This window comes from Vulpes lagopus, chromosome 21 (genome assembly GCF_018345385.1).
Source record: "Vulpes lagopus strain Blue_001 chromosome 21, ASM1834538v1, whole genome shotgun sequence".
NCBI lineage: Eukaryota > Metazoa > Chordata > Mammalia > Carnivora > Canidae > Vulpes > Vulpes lagopus.
The window spans coordinates 10,085,060-10,105,273 of record NC_054844.1 but is presented as its reverse complement, the minus strand read 5'-3'; the positions used below and the strand labels follow the sequence as shown (position 1 = coordinate 10,105,273).

The 20,214-nt window shown below is 36.4% G+C and overlaps 1 protein-coding gene across 2 annotated transcripts; it reads left to right on the top strand.

The window, feature by feature from the left end:
* The first annotated feature begins 411 nt into the window (after positions 1-411).
* CLEC1A (C-type lectin domain family 1 member A) lies at positions 412-20,209 on the top strand. 2 transcript variants are annotated; one of them, XR_005984900.1, is made up of 7 exons: positions 412-712; positions 11,374-11,472; positions 13,018-13,194; positions 14,900-15,051; positions 17,206-17,324; positions 18,660-18,901; positions 19,563-20,209. XR_005984900.1 is itself a non-coding variant. In XM_041736503.1 (6 exons), the coding sequence occupies exons 1-6, from the start codon at positions 598-600 to the stop codon at positions 18,808-18,810; spliced, it is 813 nt and encodes a 270-aa protein (XP_041592437.1). In that variant the 5' UTR covers positions 412-597; the 3' UTR covers positions 18,811-20,209. The 2 variants fall into 2 exon arrangements, 1 of the variants encoding a protein (XP_041592437.1); XM_041736503.1 differs by having other exon boundaries at positions 18,660-20,209.
* The last annotated feature ends 5 nt before the right edge of the window (positions 20,210-20,214 follow it).

Sequence of the window (20,214 nt, the reverse complement as noted above, 5' to 3'; positions counted from 1 at the left end):
ACAATCAATAGATATTCCCAAACAGACTGTGCTGACATTCCATGTATATGATGCTTTATACTATGCCTTTGGAGAAAGGAAGAGGCTGGTTCTATGATCTCTTCTTTTTTTCATGAAGGCACAGAAGTTAAACCTCATCTAACTGACTGAAGGAATATCTGGTAGATAAGAGACTAGGTGATATATATGTATATATATTGTCTGATTATTGCTCTGCAGAGCCTCAAGGAATCTCTGTGTGATTATATGAGCTTGCCTTTTTTACACTGTACTTACACAGGAATTACAAATAAATGAACAAAGGAGATTTGAGAAGGGCAACCCTTCAATAATTGTTCAGACAGAGACCGCCCAAATAGAAAACACATGCTATTTCCCCTCTGCCTGACCAATTTGGCCTTCAGAGTACAAGTTCCCAGGAGAGGGGCTGGGCCTCTCCAGGCAGGAACTGGAATCAGAGGCTCCCCCTGCTACTCGCTGGGAGCGAAGAACATTAGGAATGACTTTCAACGCCATAGTTCCTGTACTGTCTCACAGTAGCCACGCAGCTTGGGGACAATCAAACTGCAGCTTAGCCTCACCTCGGCAGGAATCCAGATGCAGGCCAAGTACAGCAGCACAAGGGATATGCTGGATGCTGATGGGGACACCATCATGAGTGTGCAATCTCGAGCCTCTTCTACAACCCAGCAGCCAGAGCCCAGGCACACAGGTACTCTGTCTCTGGGAGTCCAGATTGGTCAGACTCTTGAGCAATCTGTGAGATAAACTATCTTTCTGAAGAATGTGCGAAGTGAGGGAAAGAGAAAGTGTTTTCATGACTTACATTTATGTGTAGCTGTGGACTTTCCACAACTCATGTGCCTGTGTATGAACATCTGAAAAATTAAACTTAGTATATACACAGATGTTTGTTTTTTCTAAGATTCAATTGCTGGCACAGTGGTTTTCTTTTCACTAGCTTTGAATTTATAGCTTTGGAGGGAGGTTTCTAAGCAGACACATCAGCTCTGGTATTTTGTTGTCAGAATTCTGCATCTTATAGTTGTAAGGCCTTAGGAGAGTCATGTTGGGCTTTTATTATCTGTGAAATGAGGGAAGGATTAAAGTAAACACTTTTTAAGTGTCCCTTTAGCTCTAAAATTCTGTGATTTGATGATCTAAATAGTGGTCTCAGATTCAATTATATCCCACCCCACTCCCTTTTATTATTTTTCAGTCCATAGAAGAGAGAATTCCCATATATAGAGAAAGATCTTATTTCCTGGGAAACTCAGCATATATATATATATGTAAAACATAACTTATTAACCTTATACTCCAACCATTTATAAGAAAAGTGTTTGATATATATGTGTTTAGAATAATTCCAGGTACATAATTCTCAATATATACATGTTTAATATCAGTTATATTTTATAAGTAAAGAAACCGAGGCCCCAAAATACTTGAGTAACTAGTCCAATATCACAGTTTGTAAGCGGCACACCTGGTATTAGAACCTAGTCCTGTCTGTGTTCCACTGTGAGGTTTTTCCATTAAAACTCAAGTGACAGGGGATCCCTGGGTGGATCGGCTGCCTTTGGCCCAGGGCGCGATCCTGGAGTCCCGGGATGGAGTCCCGCGGCGGAGTCCCGACATGGAGCCTGCTTCTCCCTCTGCCTGTGTCTCTGCCTCTCTCTCTCTTTCTCTCTCTCCCCCTATGTCTATCATAAATAAATAAATCTAAAAAAATAATAATAATAAAGTTAAAACTCAAGTGACATTTCTGCCTTACATTGACTGAGTTGCCCAGGAAATAAGATCCTTCTCTATGTATATGAATTCTCTCGTCTAGGGACTGAAAAATATATTTTTAGTACTATGTCAGAAGGTGAATTCCTGGAAATAAAAGTATAAGTTGGAAGCTAAGTAACAAATTGAATATATTTTTTAAATATTTTATTTACTTATCTATTTATTCATGAGAAAGAGAAAGAGAGCACAAGCTGGGGGAGAGGCAAAGGGAGAAGCAGACATGCCGCCAAGCAGAGAGTTCAACATGAGGCTCCATCCCAGGACTCTGAGATCATGACCTGAGCCAAAAGCAGATGCTTAATCAACTGAGTCACTCAGGCACTCCACAAATTAAATATTTTTATAATTCAATTCAAATATCTCTCTTATAAGGTGGTTAGAGTAAAAGGTTGATGAGTCCTTGGCATATTGCAGACACACCAGAAATGTGCATTACCTTTCAATATTTCATTCCTCGTGAATTCTTAAGTGTTCTGTGTCAGTTGGCATAATAGAGATGCCTGTTCAGTGACTGTATGTCCTTTTTCTTTTGACCACATTCAGGTGTTCTTCACCTGTATAAATCTGGGCACATATCTTTTCACTGTTCTCTTCCACTTCTTCTTTATCACATAGCTTTTAAGTTTTCTTCATTTTCCCCTGTTAAACCTTTCCATTCCCATTCTATTCGTTGAATGACCACCACCTGAGACTCACTAACATGATTTTATTTTATTTTTTGCTTTTTCCTAAACTATATACTCAGTTGTAAGAAGATAATGGAGATTTCCAGCTTCCTTGATGTGAAGCAAAGTGACAATTTTGGGATATCAGTTTCTGTAGGCACCAGATATGTGTAATAAGATATGTTATGTTTTCCTCCAGCAAATCCTGTGAAGAATCAGCTCTCAGGGCTGTGGTTTTAAGTGGCTTGTGTATAACTTCATATTTCACCTTTGACTAGAACCAGGAACTCTCACAAGGATTGGTGATTAGCATAATCAGGAACAGGGTGTACAAATAAGTTCTACTGAGCTCAAGGGTGGAGAAGTAGGTGGGGCAGGATAAAACACTTGCTGAAAGATCTGGCAGTCTTTCCATAAGAAGTCAAAACTGAAGAAACAGTAGGAGTAGAGGTTACAAAGAAGTGTCTTGAAGGCCAGCCTCTGAAAATAGTTATCTTCCCTTACACGTATGATACCTTGTTTTTATCTTGTAATAATGCAAATATGTAGAGGAATGCCACAGAAGTTTAATTATTTCTTAGGAAAATGATTTGATATAATTTTGCTGTTAAAAATAACTGAGCAAAAATCACTCCAGGAATATTTTGGCAATGCATAGGATTTAAATTCAACATAATATTGTTGAATAACATAATAACCTCATGACTGGAAAATTATTTTTTTTTCTTTAGAATTAGTAAAACCAAATTATGTACACTTATTTGTCTTCTTTCATTTTTTTAATATAAAAGTTATGTTCATCTTTAAAAATGCTAAACAATTTAGAAGATGAAAAGTGAATGACAATGTCCTCATACCTAATTCTGTATTTTTGGAGAACTATAAGCAATGTGTTTTGGCTGAGGTGTAGAATTGGAGAGAGAGGAAGCTGGCAAGAAGGAAGTATGGGAAGTTATAAAGGGCCTATTATGTTATACTCAGGTATTTTGATTCTAATTCAGTAAAATTAACTCATGTAGGGATTTAAGCAGGGAGTAACATAATGGCTTTTGTGTTTTTAGAAGACCATCTAGGCTGTAATGAGGAGGAGGAGTTGAAGGAGTAGGAAACTGGATGAGCTAATAGCTAGGTATTTTACATTAGTCTAAGCATGAGATTAGAGGAATCTGAACTGAAGTAGTATAGGAATGAAGAGGAGGAATCAGATGCCAAGGAGGTGGAGTTGATATTTGGTAAGAACTACACTTTCTGAGAATGAGCAAGATCACTGAAGATGACAATGTAAAACAAAAAGACAAAAAAAAAAAAAAAAAAACCCAAAGGAATAGAGTACCTAGGAGAGATTCTCTTACCAAATGAAGGGAAGGATGAGTGAGAGATTCCAAGAAAAGCTACAAAGAATGATTGGTAGTGATAGAAGCCATCCAGGAGAGAGAGACATTAAGGAAGCCAAAAAATAATAACTTCATGAGAAACAGAAAAGTCAATGATAATAAATTGTGAATTTTAAAAATAATAAACAGTAAATACTGCAGAAAGTTCAAGTAAAAGGAAGGCTAAAAACAATTTTTTGTTTTAGCAATAAGGAGAAAAATTGATTATTGGTAATTCTTAATAGCAAGGGTTTGAAAGAAACATAGTCAAATAGGAAAATAAATATTTGTCATTTTCTTTTTTAAAAAAATCTCTCTTTGATGAACCAGCTATAAAAAGAAAATATAAAGTGTTAAATCTGAGGTAGAATGAGTTTTTGTGAGCTCATTTTAGAATTATTTCTTTCTTTATTTGACACAGAAAGAGCAAAAGCATAAGCAGAGGGAGAGGGAGAAGCAGGCTTCCTGCTGAGCAGAGAGCCTAATATGAGGCTCAATCCTCGGACCTTGGGATCATGACCTGAGCAGAAGGCAGATGCTTAACCAACTGAGCCACCCAGGTGTACCTAAAATTATTATTATTATTTTTAAAGATTTTATTTATTTATTCATGAAAGTCACAGAGAGAGAGAGAGAGAGGCAGAGACACAGTCTCCATGCAGGGAGCCCAATGTGGGACTTGACCCCAGGTCTCCAGGATCACACCCTGGGCCGAAGGCAGCACTAAACTGCTGAGCCACCGGGGCTGCCCAAATTATTTTTTAAGATGTGAGATTCTAACTCAATTGTAGCTTGAAAAGAAGTGCAGCAAGAGCATGTCACAGTAATAATGTACTAGGGAGAGAGAGAATAAAATCACTGATAGGCTAAAATTTCTACTGAAGACTAAATATAGACCTATCAAAAGAATATGAAAATCTATTTGGGTTTACAAAAAAAAAATAAAACCCTTTAATGATAAATTCAAGTTCTATTTTTCTCTACCTATATTAATTATAATATTCTCAAATTTTTCTAGCTTCATTTCCCCAACTAAAGCATAAATTCTTTGAAGTGTCCTGGCATAAATCACATCTAATTGATTCAACAAATCTTTAGTATATGCCTACTTAATATCAAGTGGTACTGCAGGCATAGGAGATCCTTCTCTTTTATTGAAGTATAGTTGACACGAGACGTTAAATTAGTTTCAGATGTGCAACATAGTGATTTGACACCACAGGTGTAGCTACCATCTATCACCATACAGCGCTATTACAATACCATCCATTATGTTTCCTATGCTGTACCTTCTATCCCTGACTTATTCATTCCATAGCTTGAAACCTATACCTCCTACTACCCTTCATTCATTTTGTCCATCCTCCCAACTGCTCCCTCTCTTGCAATCATCCATTTGTCTTCTGTATTTATGGGAAGATCCTACTTTTAGGTGTTTGGAGAAGTGGAAGTAATAATTTGAATTAGTTCTAACAAAATGCATTTAATGTTATTGGATATATGTAGGAGACCAAGAAGCAAGTAGAGATGAATAAGTTACTGACTGTGTTTTACTCATGTGGGTATCTTTGAATGAAATGACATTCGCTCTTGTCGGTAAGCCTGAGTCCAAGTTTTTCAGGCAGAGCAAGATGGGCACTAGTTGTCAGGACTATATGTACAGAGATAAAGGTAGATAGGTAGGAGCTAGCTTGGTGCAATGTATTTATTGGTAAATTAAGAAAGACAAGAGTTCAGAGGGAAAAAATGAGGTGCGAATTTAGAACAGGATAAGATCATTTGGTGAATCATCATCAGATGGTTCAAACACAATGGCAAGGTAGATTATTGGCTTAAAGAATGGTTAGCCATCAAAGGAAGGGGTATACGAGGGGGCATGTGGGCAGATGAGGCTAAAAAGTGGGACTTAATCCTACTATGCAGGGTCTTATATAGCATGCTAAGAAACATTTTTTCCTTAAGGAAGAAATTAAATTTACACCCTAGAAAGTTTCACCTTGGGGATAGAGTGGAGAATGTATAATTGTAGGTGGCTATTCCTGAGATATTTCACAATAAAGAAGTGAAAAGTAGTAAGCAGTTAAAACACTAGAGTCTTCCTATAATTTCATAAGGAACTGGCTTGTAAGGGCAAATATTAATGTGGGATTTGTTGGGAGGATGGGAAAATTATTTAAAATATTCAGATCTGGAAGGAAGAATTAGTACCTCTGGCTCCATCACTTACCAGGTGTGCAAACCAAAGGAGACTAAGCAACTCCTAGGTACAGTAGTTTTCAAAAATCCAAACAAAAGTGAAAAATAGGGCTCTCTTAAATACTTTTTGGATGAACCCAATGAAACATTACAGTATCCATAACATTCAGGAGTTGTTGTTATCAGGATCTGTGTGTCCTTGGGTAAGCTCAGCCCCCTAAGACTTGGTTAACTACCTGTAAAATGGTGATCATAGTAGTATCTATTCATGGGGTGTTGTAAGATATGAGATAATGCATATAAATCATTTATCTTAGTGACTCAAGGATTGTTAGCAATTGTTATTAATAGTCATGTTATTTTTGAATATTTCATAAATGAAACTCCTTAATTGGAATATAAAATTGACTCACCTAAATTTTACTCTCTTTTCCTCTCTCTCTACATATATATTTGACTATATACCTATATTTTCACGAACACCAGAAAATACCCTCAACTCATGGAACCTTGAATATTCTCCCATGAGATTTATTATGTGCCATAAGTGAGGATCAAGGAAATAAAGAGAAGTTGCTAAAAAGACAACATTTAAAAATTTAAAATATATCCCAAAGTCAGATATCCAATCTGCAATATCTCATGATTCAAAAATATTAAAAGTAATTTCTGAAATATTATGAACTTCATCACCAGTCTAGTCCTGATTTGTCTGTGAGTTCTGGTCAAGAGGAAAAATACAAAGTGTGGTGTTAAGCATGACAGTTTAATCCTGGTTCTGCTCCTAGTTTTTGATGTGGCTTTCTGCAAATTATTTAAATTTTCTTGCTTTTCCAGCTTTTATTATGCTTTCTATTTCAAAGTCATACTAACAGACTACGTCTGGTAATACATGCTTCATTTCTCATAGGCCCTGGGAATAGAAGTCTATAAAATTTCCTCTCTCTGATGCCCGATGAAGACTAACTGCTCGTGTATGACAACTCTTCATCTACAAAGTTTCTTATTCTTACAAAGGAATTTGTGTTCAAAACTTAACCTTAGCACTGTAGCCTTTTATAGAATAGTTATAGTAAAAGGATACAGGAATTTTTTTTTCTATATATATCTTATTATTCCTAAGGATGTTTATATCATTCCTGCCCTGTCCACACCTTTTTCTAAACATGCCTCAGGAGACAGCATAGGGGTTCTCTTCTAAAAACTAAAACCACAATAAAGCCAAGCCAAACTGAAGCACCTCCCAGGCAGCTTATTTTTTCTTATTTTAGGGTGGGGATAGTCCCTAGAGAGAGACCTCATTATGATCAAGGCACTTGGAATAAAGCTTAGGGATATTAAATCTATAGTTAAAAAATAGTATCATCATCAAAAAAAAAAGAGACATGAAACATTTTTGGGGGGTTTTGTAGCTTCAGATATAGAATTTAGTGATTCATCACTGCCATAGAACACCACACAATGCTCATTATTTCAAGTGCCCTCCTTAATCCCCAACACCTACTTAACCCATTCCCCCTCCTACCTCTCCTAGAGCAATCCTCAATTTGTTCTCTAATGTTTTTTTTTTTCTTCTTCTTTTTTTTTTTTTTTTAAATGAAACTTTCAACTTCATAGTCTTTCCAACATAGAAGCTGGATTTCCTAGGAAATGACCATATCTGCTATAGAAACTCCTTAGGGTTGTGTTTTTCTGGGTTTTGAGATAGAAAGAGATTGTGAATATTGAGAGAGGGAGGCAGGAAGGGAAAAAAAGGAAGAAGGGAGGAAGGGAGAGAGAGAAGAGAGTCAAAATAGAAAAATTTCCAAATGACCAGGGAAAGATGATTCATTAGAATGGAATTTTTAAAACTTTGTTTCTTAGCAGAAGATATCGTATACTTTTTTCATCTCCTGTCCTAGAGATAACCTTAAGAAGGATAATATATTTATTCTTTACATGGATAGAATTATTATTAAATAATATTCTAATTCCTTAAATCTGTACCCTCACTTCACAGTAAGATTTTACGATTGTTCTTTTTGATTCTCTGAGCAGAAGATCAGCACTTCTCTTGCCCCAATATTATACAAGGAAAAACAGGTTTCTTAAGGGATAATTTGGTTGATTTCTACAGCTGTTCTTTTTCTTTTTCCTCTTATTATTTATAATTTTGGGAAGGGAAATATCAATTATAAAAACGAACAATATTTTAAAAATAGTTTATGCCTGGGGCACCTGGGTGGCTCAGTTGGGTAAGTGCCCAACTCTTGGTTTCTGCTCAGGTCATGATCTCAGAGTCATGAAATCATGCCCTGTTTCCAGCTCTGCTCAGCACAGATTCTGCTAGAGATTTTTCTCTCCCCTCTGCCCTAAAGAGAGGATTTGTTCTCTCTTTCCAATAAATAAATAAATAAATAAATAAAATCTTAAAAAATAGTTTATGCCTTTCAGATGTGTAATAATATAAATAGGTTTGCGCAGGAGTATATAGGCATATAACAGATATTTATATATAGGCAACGCATTCATTTAACATTAATTGAGCTTTTTTCATCTGATGTTCTAGGTGCTAGAATTGATATTCTTCTAGTGACTAAACAGACTATAATAATTAAGACAGCTATAAACCAAAAGAAGTGAGTAAGATATATAACATATTTGATAATAATAAGATATATGGAGAAAAATAAAGCCATCTTGGTGGTTGGTCCACATATGCACTTGTACTTCTGGAATCTAGAGCCATCCACCTACTTAAGTTTCTTGGGCTACACAGAACTCTCAGGAGACTGGGGATTTAGAGGGGATGTTCAGCTTAAGCTATATTCTTGTTCTTTTCTGTGCTTCTGATTTGAGATACTCTTAAGTATCCTTGAGAAACCAACAGTTTCCAGGAAAATTTAGACCAAACCATATAGGTCAGCTAATTGAAGAGAGAAAGCAAATATCTCCAATATCTGTTCATGGTTCAGAATCTCACACAAGTCAGTGAATAGAGACCAGTATGGTTAGAAGATGAATTTAGTTGAGTCCCCCTTCTGCTGTCGGAAATACTGCTGAAAGATCAAAAGATTTTTATAAAAAATCAACAGTTTAGATAATCCTCTGTGCCTCTGTAAAAATTATATAATTTAAGTAATATTAACTTTTCACAATTTCGTTCTTCATTCATATCCACATTCAAATATGTATATGGCCCTCATGTGCCAGGCACTACTTTCAGTACTGGAAATATACTGGTGAACAAGACAGACAAGATCACTGTTTTCATGGAATGTACCTTCAAGGAGGGGGAGGATAGAGATGAAAAGAAACAAATGAAAGCCATGAAAATACTAATAATCTTATTTTTACAAAACATATGTAATGGCTTATATATTAGAAATGAACTCATGGAGCACTCCCAAGGATGGACATTTAAATGGAAAACTGAGTAGCAGAGTGTAACCTACCAACAACTGCTCTGAGGATTAATTAATGCAGGGCAGAGGCAGAGCTAATGGAAAGATACTAGGACTGGGACAAGCTTGTTTGTTTCAAGGATAAACAGAGGCCACTGTGTGTAGAGCATTTGAGTGAGGGGAGAATAGTTCAAAAAGAGGATGAAAGATCTAGGTAGGGTCCAGAAGAAAAAGACTCATAGAATTTTAAGTGCAAAAAAGCTATTTGAAGTTTTTAAATTGAGAAATAATCAAATTTTAATTTTGTTAAAGAGAGAAATCTGAATCTTCATGAAAAGTGGTTTGAATTTTATTCTATCTTTAATTTCTTTTAATTTTTTTAAATTTATTTATGATAGTCACACACACAGAGAGAGGCAGAGACACAGGCAGAGGGAGAAGCAGGCTCCATGCACTGGGAGCCCGATGTGGGATTCAATCCCAGGTCCCCAGGATCGCGCCCTGGGCCAAAGGCAGGCGCTAAACCACTGCGCCACCCAGGGATCCTGGATTTTATTCTATCTTTAATGCAATCCACTGAAAGTTTTTAACGGTGATGATTATTTTTTTAATATTCTTTTTTTTTAATTTTTATTTATTTATGATAGTCACACACACACACACAGAGAGAGAGAGAGAGAGAGAGAGAGAGACATAGGCAGAGGGAGAAGCAGGCTCCATGCACCGGGAGCCAGATGTGGGATTCGATCCCGGGTCTCCAGGATCGCGCACTGGGCTAAAGGCAGGCGCCAAGCCGCTGAGCCACCCAGGGATCCCAACGGTGATGATTATTAAGAGAAATTAAGATTCAAATTTTAAAATTTATCAATCTCAATGTCTCCATGATTTTTCCTTATTTTCCTGCTGGATTGTAAATTCCAAAGGATAGTAATCACATTCTCCGTTTCCATACTACCTTTCCCACTTATCATTCCCCATTTGGAAATAATATGTAACACAAATCTCTATACCTAGAATACATTATGTAGAGGACTTTGCTAAAGAGGAGATGAATTTATATGTCTTTAATCTTTTTGTTTTAGAACATGACTTCAATTCCCAAGGAAGTAAAACGCAGGTCTTGGAGACATCAAAAATTTTTTTAGGGTGTTGCTCTCCTTTGTTTCATTTTAATCACAATGCTAGATGCTACAAGTACCTGAGAGGATGAGGGTGGAAGGATCTCCCTTTCCTGATTGTCATTTAGATTGACAGCTAAACTCACTAGGTGATGGGTTCACTGTTGACTCAGTAGAGCCTCCGCAAACTCGTGGGGGTATGGCATTTATTATTTAACTTCAAAATTGAGATAGCTTAATTCCACCCTTGAGAAATTGATGATCATGTCTCTCTATAATCCATTTTTGCTGAGATATAAATCAAATGAATGAATAAAATCCTCACAAAAGAGGAACTTTCAACAAAGAAATGCCAAAAAAGGAAACAGTAAAATGATCATTTCTCTTTACTGACATGCAATTTTCTTACTGACAGCACATACGGAACTCATTGGGGAGGTGTTTTGCAAAACTAACAACGAACTCATTTCATCTCTTTGATGATGTGAAAAATTGTTCCCCGTTCAGGGATTTCCACATCTTTTATAACTTAAATTTTGACAAAAAGATGGTTATGCAAGCAACTTTATAAAGATAAGCGCAATGCATAACTTGATTCCATGTGAAGTAGAATCGAGGCTTGTGGGGCTCCGGCAATGGGCAGGGCTTGTGAGGGAATAGGGCTGTGGAAGTGAGGATGGCCATTGGACCTTTTGATAGTGCTTCTGAGGCCAGAGGGAGTGTTATCTAGCCCCTGGTTGCTGTTGTTCTTTCCCAGAACCAGGTCTTCTGGCTTACTGGTGGCATAGATCCAAGAGGAAGAAAAAAAGTGAAATCTTGCCTTTTCCTTTGTTCCCTGCAGGGCACCGGTCTCCCTCTTCAGTCTGGCGTCCAGTGGCCCTGACCTTGCTGTCTTTGTGTTTGGTGCTGCTGATTGGCCTGCTAGCCCTGGGGCTGGTGTGTAAGTCTGCACTCTGACTTGGGGGAGAATTCTGGTTCTAAGGTGTATCTAGGATGAAGAATATTTGTTACGGATTTTTTTTAACTTTAATTCTGAAGCCTGTGAATAATTCAATGTACCTTATTCTAAAGCACTCATTGAAATGAGTAGTGAAAGAAGCATTAAAATACAGCAATCACTTGCCAGCTAGACTTTTACATTGTGTTTGAGATAGGCAGGTTTTGTCTGTTTGTTTACATGTTGGTATTTAAAATCAGCAATTTTTTTGAGGAGGGCAGAAGGAAAGTCTATGGTGAGGGAGTGGCATGGGGTGTGGGAGAGAATCTTAAGCAAGTTCCATGCTAATCGCACTAGGGTCTCCATCTGAAGACTCTGAGATCCTGACCTAAGCTGAAATCAAGAGTCAGATGCTCAAAGGACTGAGACCCTAAAATCAGCAATTTTTATGAATGCATGATTTAGCCCTCTTTCATTCTACAAAAGAGTACAGGAAGTGGTTTTTGCTCTTAGTATGCATGACCCAGCAGCTCATACAAAGGGAAGAGATTTCATTTATATCTACTCCCTCAATATAAGAACAGATTAGGTCCTTAATTTCTACAGTATTTTTCCAAAAAGTCCAGGAAATAATAGAATCATTTTGCAAAATCTTGTGAAAACCAAACAAGGAAAAATGCATGTGAAAAAGTCTTTAAATTTCACACCAGTAAAGACAAGTTCAAAAACTAAAAAAAGGAAGTGGGTGGATTTGCCTCATGGCATTGACACTCTACAGTAATATTGCCTGAGCAGGTGAAAAAGGTGGCTTAAGGTAAGAGGTTACATTGAAGAGCAGGTCAAACATTTGTTTTCTCTAGGAAATGTTAGAACTTTTCCTTTGTTATTATACTTTTTTAATTAAAAAATATATTTCTTAGTGTTTCTACCATGGCCCCCCAATTTTTACTTCATTTTGATATAATTTGTTTTATAACCACCATCCTTATGGTACATAAAGCAACTATAAAGCAACTTTCATGAAGAATTTCTCAACTTAGATTTAGAAATCTGGAATTTAAACCTAAATGTTGAAATTTTCCAGTCAAGTGATATTAAGGAAATTGCTTGTTCTCACTGAGCCAAATTGGAAGCTATAAAACCATGGAAATGATAATATGACTATTTTAATGAATGAATAACAATATATAGTACATTGTCAATAATATGTTAATAGATCAATGGATTTGTGGTTTTAGGTTAAGCAGCAGTTTAAGAGCATACACAAAATAGTTATTGAGCAGTAAATATGGTTAAGGAATTTAGTCCTGAAGTTAGAAAGCATTACTATGATTCTACATATCCAGATAAAAAGACAGATGTAAAACATTAATTTGCCTGAGACAGTGCAATTTACTATGTGCTACAGTTGAAACTTGAACACAGACAATATGAAATCTCAGAGTATGAGATCTTAAACAATATGAGGTTTTGTCTTCTCTATATGTGAAAAGTAGAAAGACAAATGAAGAAATCAGCTGTCCAGTCTGACTTGGTAACCTGGGTTAGTTTTTCAGATCTACCAGCTTTCCAATACTCAGCAAGACAGCATTTCTCACAAGGAAGAAAGATTGGGGAATCTCTCCCGACAGCTGCAATCCCTCCAAACCAAGAACAGGAAGCTTGCAGAAATCCTGCAGCGTGTGGCTGAAAAACTGTGTCGTGAACTCTATAACAAAAGTGGAGGTGAGTCGTGTGTGATCACCTCTTTCTGCCCTCTGGCTAGCTGTCATTGTAGAGCTGACTTTCCCATCTGTGTGCCTGGGCATCACATGTCATTTAGTTAGTTGTCTGGCAAACTTCATGAAGAATTTGGACACTTAGGTCATCCCCAGTTGTTGGAATTGTTTAGTTCGGATATGTCTGTGTTGTAATACATAAAAGGATTCTTCAAATTCAGACATTTTAAATAATAAAAACAACTAACTTCAAATAACCAAAATAACACCGCAAGTGAATAAAATACAGGGTTATTTCTCAATTTATCTTGGCACATAAAGACCTAACAGTAGTATACATTTCATAATGTGTTCATAAATCTTTTCCCCTTAAGAAGTTAATGAGCTCATAACTATAGTTCTCACATTTTAAGAATCATACAGGGATCAGGTTAAAAATGCTCCAGGGGGAGATGAACCATGCTTTGGTAACCACAGCTGGACAAGGCTGAAAGCATCACCTCATTCCTGTGCCTTTTCCTCCTGTCGGTTTTGGGTTTCATAATGTCTAACTCTATTCAAGTTAGCCTTTCTCTTCTGTTCTGGTCATCTTGCATGGATAGGAAGCAACATTCTTTCTAAGTTGCCACTTTTTATTTTTATTTCCAGGACTTTAAGTTAGGATAAAGTCTTCCTCTTCCACTTCCCACACTAACCAGACAGCCAGATTGTGTGGTTACCCAGTAAAATGACACCCACAGGCACACTTCCACTTCTCTAAGTGATTCTTTTCCACATGACTAGTGATCTCACTTGTTACAATTTTCTTTCTTTTCTTTTTTTTTCAATTTTTTGAGGAATAATTGACGCATGGAGTTGTATATATCTAAAGTGTACAACGCGATGATTTGATATACCCATACATTATACAGTGATTATACACTGGATTGTTTTTAAAATATAGACATTTTCATGAAATGATTGAGTTCCCATCTGACCATAAGGGACTCGATTACAAGTCACAAATCTCAAAGGCCCAATGCTGTGTATCCTCATCAGTGTAAAAACCATGACTCTCAGGGACTAGTTCCTATACTTACAGCCTCTATTCATGTAGTCTACCTCACCCTTCACCTGTGCACTTACTTCTCTGACTTTGGTGCCCATCTTAATTTCTGACACATGGAAATTTACCATTCTAATTCATACTTTACTTAGTATTTATGTCTTTTTTTCTCAAATTTTATTTACTTGTCTTTAGAATGAGAAAAGAGTCCATATCTTATTGGTATACATATACTGCATTTTAAAAATCCTTTGCAATTATATAAGAAGATTTTGATGAAGAAAATTGTGGAAGCTTCAATTGTTTTTTAAAGAAAAGACATAATGAGTTTTTGAACATATGAAAAGTTCTTTATGAAATTGAATATGCTCTGTGTGCTGAATTATATAGGGCAAGAAACAAGGAAGTTCCAATCATTCATTGCTAGATTCCAAATTCCATGAAAGCTGTAGTGTCTGCTTTAACTTTCACCATATACTCAGTACCAATTACAGTTTCTGGCATATAGAGTGTTTAGTAAACATTTGTAGCTATCATTTGTGGGCAATTAAATATCTAAGAGAAAGGAAATTGATTCTTTTTTGAGTCATCAATACCATATAATTTCAGGAGAGGAAAGATCGCACACCTGGATAGAAAATAACACTAAAATTGGTTTCTTTCCAAGAAAACAGATGCAGCCCTTGTCCAGAAGAATGGAAGTGGCATGGGGACAAATGCTACCGGTTCTATAGAGAAAGCAAGAGTTGGCAAGGCTGTGAATATTTCTGCATTGCTGAGAACGCGACCATGCTGAAGATAAACACGCAAGAAGTGCTGGTAAGATGCTGATCAGTGTTTGAATTTTTCTCAAAAAGAGATTCTTAAAAGACCTGTAGGAAAGACTCGAAGGAGTCAATGTCCCTAGACTTTTGTACTTACTGCAATCAAGACCTAAGCCTTATTCTTATTGTTTTGAGTGATTCCCTGAGGTATGTAAAAGGAGTTCTCCTCACTACAAAAGGCGTTCCCCTCTCCATACCTTAGAAACATGAGAGGAAGCTCTCCAAAATCCCCATCAGTCAGAAATGAAAAAAAAAAAAAATCCCTAATTTCTTACATCTTTTAGTTTGGGAAAGAAGGGCCCAATACTGAGGTAATGTCAGAAAGATGAAAATAACATTTCCTATTCTTCCATTATAAAAGGACAAGTTTTTAATTGAAAAAAAATTAATTAAATCATTACTACAACCTGCAAATAAACATATTGTCCTTCAGAAGTTTAAACCTAACATAGACTAGTTGAGGCAAATGTGAAAGTAAAATTATAAATTGGCATGTATTAAGTATACGTAATTAAGATAAACTTCTAAAATCATGTCATTGTTCCCACCCTTTTAAAAAATATTTATTATTCCTTTGAATTTAATCTCTTAAGCAGTGTAACTGTTATTTATTTATCATTGTTTTAGCAGAAGTCTTGGCACAAAGTAGTTTATCAATAAGGGATTATTTAATCGAAATAAATGCCCAACTCACTATGTAAATTCTTAACAGCCTTCTAGTTACTCTTAATTCCTACCCACTTTTCTGAAATCTGTGATGAATGCAACTCTGCAATATTTCTCATCTACTAAAATAACATTTTTTATACTTTCTTAATGGCTCAATTTAGGCAGAAAAGAAGGTAATTTATTTAAGACAATGTGTCCCTACCATAAGCCCACCTAGTTTTTCTTATTCTCTTTGTTTCCTCCACTTTTAGCATAAAAGAGGATCAGATATATAACTGAATTGTATTACATATAATGGTAGGAAATATTGTGAAAGTTATACAGTGGTTTTGTCTCATGCACTTCAAAGATTTATATATATTTAAGTAATTTTCATATGATTTATTTTAAAAACTTTTAATTTGAAGTGTCTACTATACAATTGGAAATAATTTCAACTATACTTTTTTTTTGATATACCTACTAGATGACTATTGCTTAGTGATAGTTTCATATCTATTCCCAATAATCTTTTATTGAACCATATGTCATATGTCATTAATTATCTAAAGGGTTGAGGACATAAAACAAAGTATGTATCCTTAAGGAACTCATAGTATAGTGGAAAGGAAGGACATTAAAATTGATAATAAATGTAAATAATATCTATGTTAAAGGGTAAGGCTGGATAGAAGGAAGAAGGTAACTTAAAAAATATTCAATATAGAGGGGTGCTTGGATGGCTCAGTCTGTTGAGCATTCGACTCTTGATTTCAGCTCAGGTCATGATCTCAGGGTCATGAGATCAAGACCCAAGTCAGGCACTCCCCTGAGCATGGAGTCTGCTTGTCCCTCTCCCTCTGTTGCTCCCCTCACATCAAATAAATAAATAAAATCTTTTAAAAGATTCAGGATAGATATATATGAGTATAAATGTATATATGAATACTATACAAAAATATAAATGCACACACACATATATATATGAAAAATTTCCCTTTCTCCCTTTCGTTTTCTGAGACATAAATCATCTTTCCAAATTTTCTCTTACCTCTTTTTACATTAAAGTATAATTCATTATTTTTTCCCCCTTTCTGGCCAGTCCCTTTTGCATATGTTTATAAAGAATACTTTCCCCGTTTTTACCCTCTTCTTTCCATATTCTTCCATTCACCCCATGAGTAAATCTGCCCCCCATGTTTTTAATATAAATCTTAGTGTTTACTCTGTGACTTGAAAATAATGGGTTATTTATATATTTTGATTGATGTGATTTTGGTTTTAGAATATCAGTATATATTCCATACTTACAAGATAAATTCTTTAACTTGGACAAACTGACCTCCGCACACACACTTTTTCTCTCAAGTGTACTATGACCTATATGGGGCAGGACTCATGTGTTGTTCTCAGGGTAAAAGTGCTGGCTGGCCCTACACATCTCTGTGTATTATAGTATAACATCTCTAAAGCTAAAGGTCTTCTTGTGTGCCTTTCACAGGACTTTGCCATGCCTCAGAGCTACTCTGAGTTTTTCTACTCTTATTGGACAGGGCTATCCCGCAACGGCAGTGGCAAGGCCTGGCTGTGGATGGATGGAGCCCCTTACTCCTCTGAACTGTAAGCCTTCAGCACATTTGATGAGAAAGGCATTTAACAGAGAGCTTTCACTTGAGTGACTGAGTTCAGCAATTTGCTTCAATAAGCATTAATCAAACATCTGCTTTGTATTGGATACTGTGTTTATAAGAGGATGTACAAAGATGTATAAAAATAAAACACAGTGCTTGCTTTTGAATGGCTTGTGAACGAGTGAAGGAGACATACAAAATGTTAGTAAAATAGTAGGGGCAGTTCTCTGTCTGGGTGCTTTCAGAGTTTTTATTTCAGGGTCTGAAGTCCTTTAGAGCATTAGTAATTAAGTGACTGGGCTCTGCTGAGGGAGGATGACAGAGACAGAGATAAAGAGAGAGAGAGAGAAGAAGGAAGAGGAAGAGGAGGAGGAGAAAGATGAGGGAAGAGATATTTTATGGATGAATAAACTGAAACTTAGATTGGGATGGTAACTGACCTAAGACCACATAACTTCACAACTTATCAATACCCAGAGGTAATATAAGACCTCAGATTTCGGGACACCTGGGTGGCTCAGTGGTTGAGCATCTGCTTTTGGCTCAGGGAGTGATCCCGGGGTCCTGGGATTGAGTTTAGCATCAGGCTTCCCACAGGGAGCCGGATTCTCCCTCTGCCTATGTCTCTGCCTCTCTCTGTGTATCTCCCATGAATCAATACATAAAATCTAAAAACAAAAAAACAAAAACAAACCTCAGATTTCTTGGCTTTCTGAGCAGTGTGATAGGGCACACAATTTTCAGAATATAGTTTCTGAGGGACACTGGGGTGGTGTAGTCAGTTAAGCATCCAACTTATGTGAGCGTTTACTTATCTGAGCATTAGATAAGATTGTGTGTGATATCTTTTCAAATAGCTAAATGTATACTTAAATATATTACAATTTGAAGCCATGTTTGGCCAGATACCTTTCTTCCCTATATTATCATACAGGATTTATTATCCCAGCAGATGCGACATTCTTAATGTAATCCTTTTTATTTTATAGTTGATTAAACTGAATCACAGAGAAAGTAGATGACCTTTCAAATGATGGCAAAATCATATGATAAATTTATATTATAGCATGCATCTTAGTTTTAGTTAGAAACAATTTTTGTTGTTTTAGATGAACTGATGCTTGCTTCTAGGGAGAAGTATGGACATTAAGGGGCTGAAAAGGAAGAGCGTGGTGACCCCATCTCTCCAGTAAATTCATTCTGCATATCTATTCTATAATTTTATCAATCTAGGAGTACTCCCAATGTACTTTCTGGATATTTAACATTTCATTTTAGAAGTTACCAGTGATCTGATTAAACTTTCTTTTTTTTTTTCTTTAAGGTTTGAGATTATAATAGATTTTACCAGTCTGAGAAACAGGGACTGTGTGACCATCCTCAATGGAAAAGCTTTCTCAAAGGACTGCAAAGAGTTGAGGCGGTGTGCATGTGAAAGAAGGGCGGCCACAGTGAAGCCTGAGAGCCTCCATTAGTTTCCCTGCACCATTACATGGAAGCGATTGACTCTCCCATCATAATTACAATATCAAGCTCTCTTCAGGGAGATTGAAGATCAGAACAGAAGTTAGTCTATTTATGTGTACCTGTACTAGTTTGGTTTCAGTTCCTATCTTCTCTCATATGATCCATGTTTATACAAAAATTCAGCAAAAAGGTTGAGCCAAGCAAACTCAATGCAAAGGATATTTAAGCCATTGGAAGATGGGAGAAAAATAGGAAAGGCAATTTTTCTGACTGGTGGAGGAAGGATTTTCATGTTTCTTGTTCAGGATCACCAGCATTTCTGAGCTTCATGCATATATTTACCAGTCACAGAGAAGTCCTATCTATGTACCAACCAGTCCCAGAATCTCATAAAGTTGTCATCCACCTTCTTGACTCAGAGATAACTTTCTAGTGTTCTTCCTTCTTAGCATCTAATATCATCTCCCTATTTCCATGTCTTCCTTCATATTGAAGGAAGTGAGAAACTTACTGAAATAGAGGAAATAAATGTGTGTGACATCCTTTGTGGTTCAGTCAGTTTAGCATCTGACTCTTGATTTCAGCTCAGGTCATGATCTTAGGGTCCTGGAATTGAGCCCCGCATTGAGCTTTCTGCTGAGTGGAGCCTGCTTAAGATTCTATCTCTCCCCTCCCTCTATCCACCTTCCTCCAACTCACAACTTCAATTTCTCTCTCTCTTTCTCTCAAAGAAACTCCAATGATTGTGTCCTTTCTCTAGGAATTTCTTCCAGGAAAGAAATATTTTCAGCTCAGTACCATATCCAAATTACTGTCCTCGATGCTCCTTCAGAAAGACTGAAGACGAGAGCAAAAGTCAGTCTCTTCATGAAGGTCTATAATAAGTTTCAGCTCCTATTCCATCTGATTCATGTTTATGCCTTCCAGGTACTAAAGATTTAATAATAATAATAAATGTAAATAATGTGAAATGTGTGTGATTTGAGAATAGATTCTGGGAAAATTTCTGTGTAGAGATGTTCTTCAAAAGGCAAGTTTGTCATCAGCACATACCGAAAGATGAGTAAATAAAATTTTAATAAGATGAGTTATCCAATCAGGTCATGGAAAGTGGAAGAGAGACTGTGATATCTGCGCACATCACTGGCTCCTTGTTATAGGTACCTCCTTTCTCAGGATACCCATATGCACGGTCATCACAGGGGGCACTCACTGCAAATAACACCATCACAACCAGTGACTGTTGATTTATAGAGAAATCAATTTTAGGGGTTTAATGCTAGTGATGATAATCTACTATAAACCTTTATTTTTCAGCAATGAAAACTAGGGTGCTTCAGTTTTATTTTCAGAAAACATCTATCACATGGTGAAATGACATTAAATTAGCAAACATGATAAAGAGAACATTT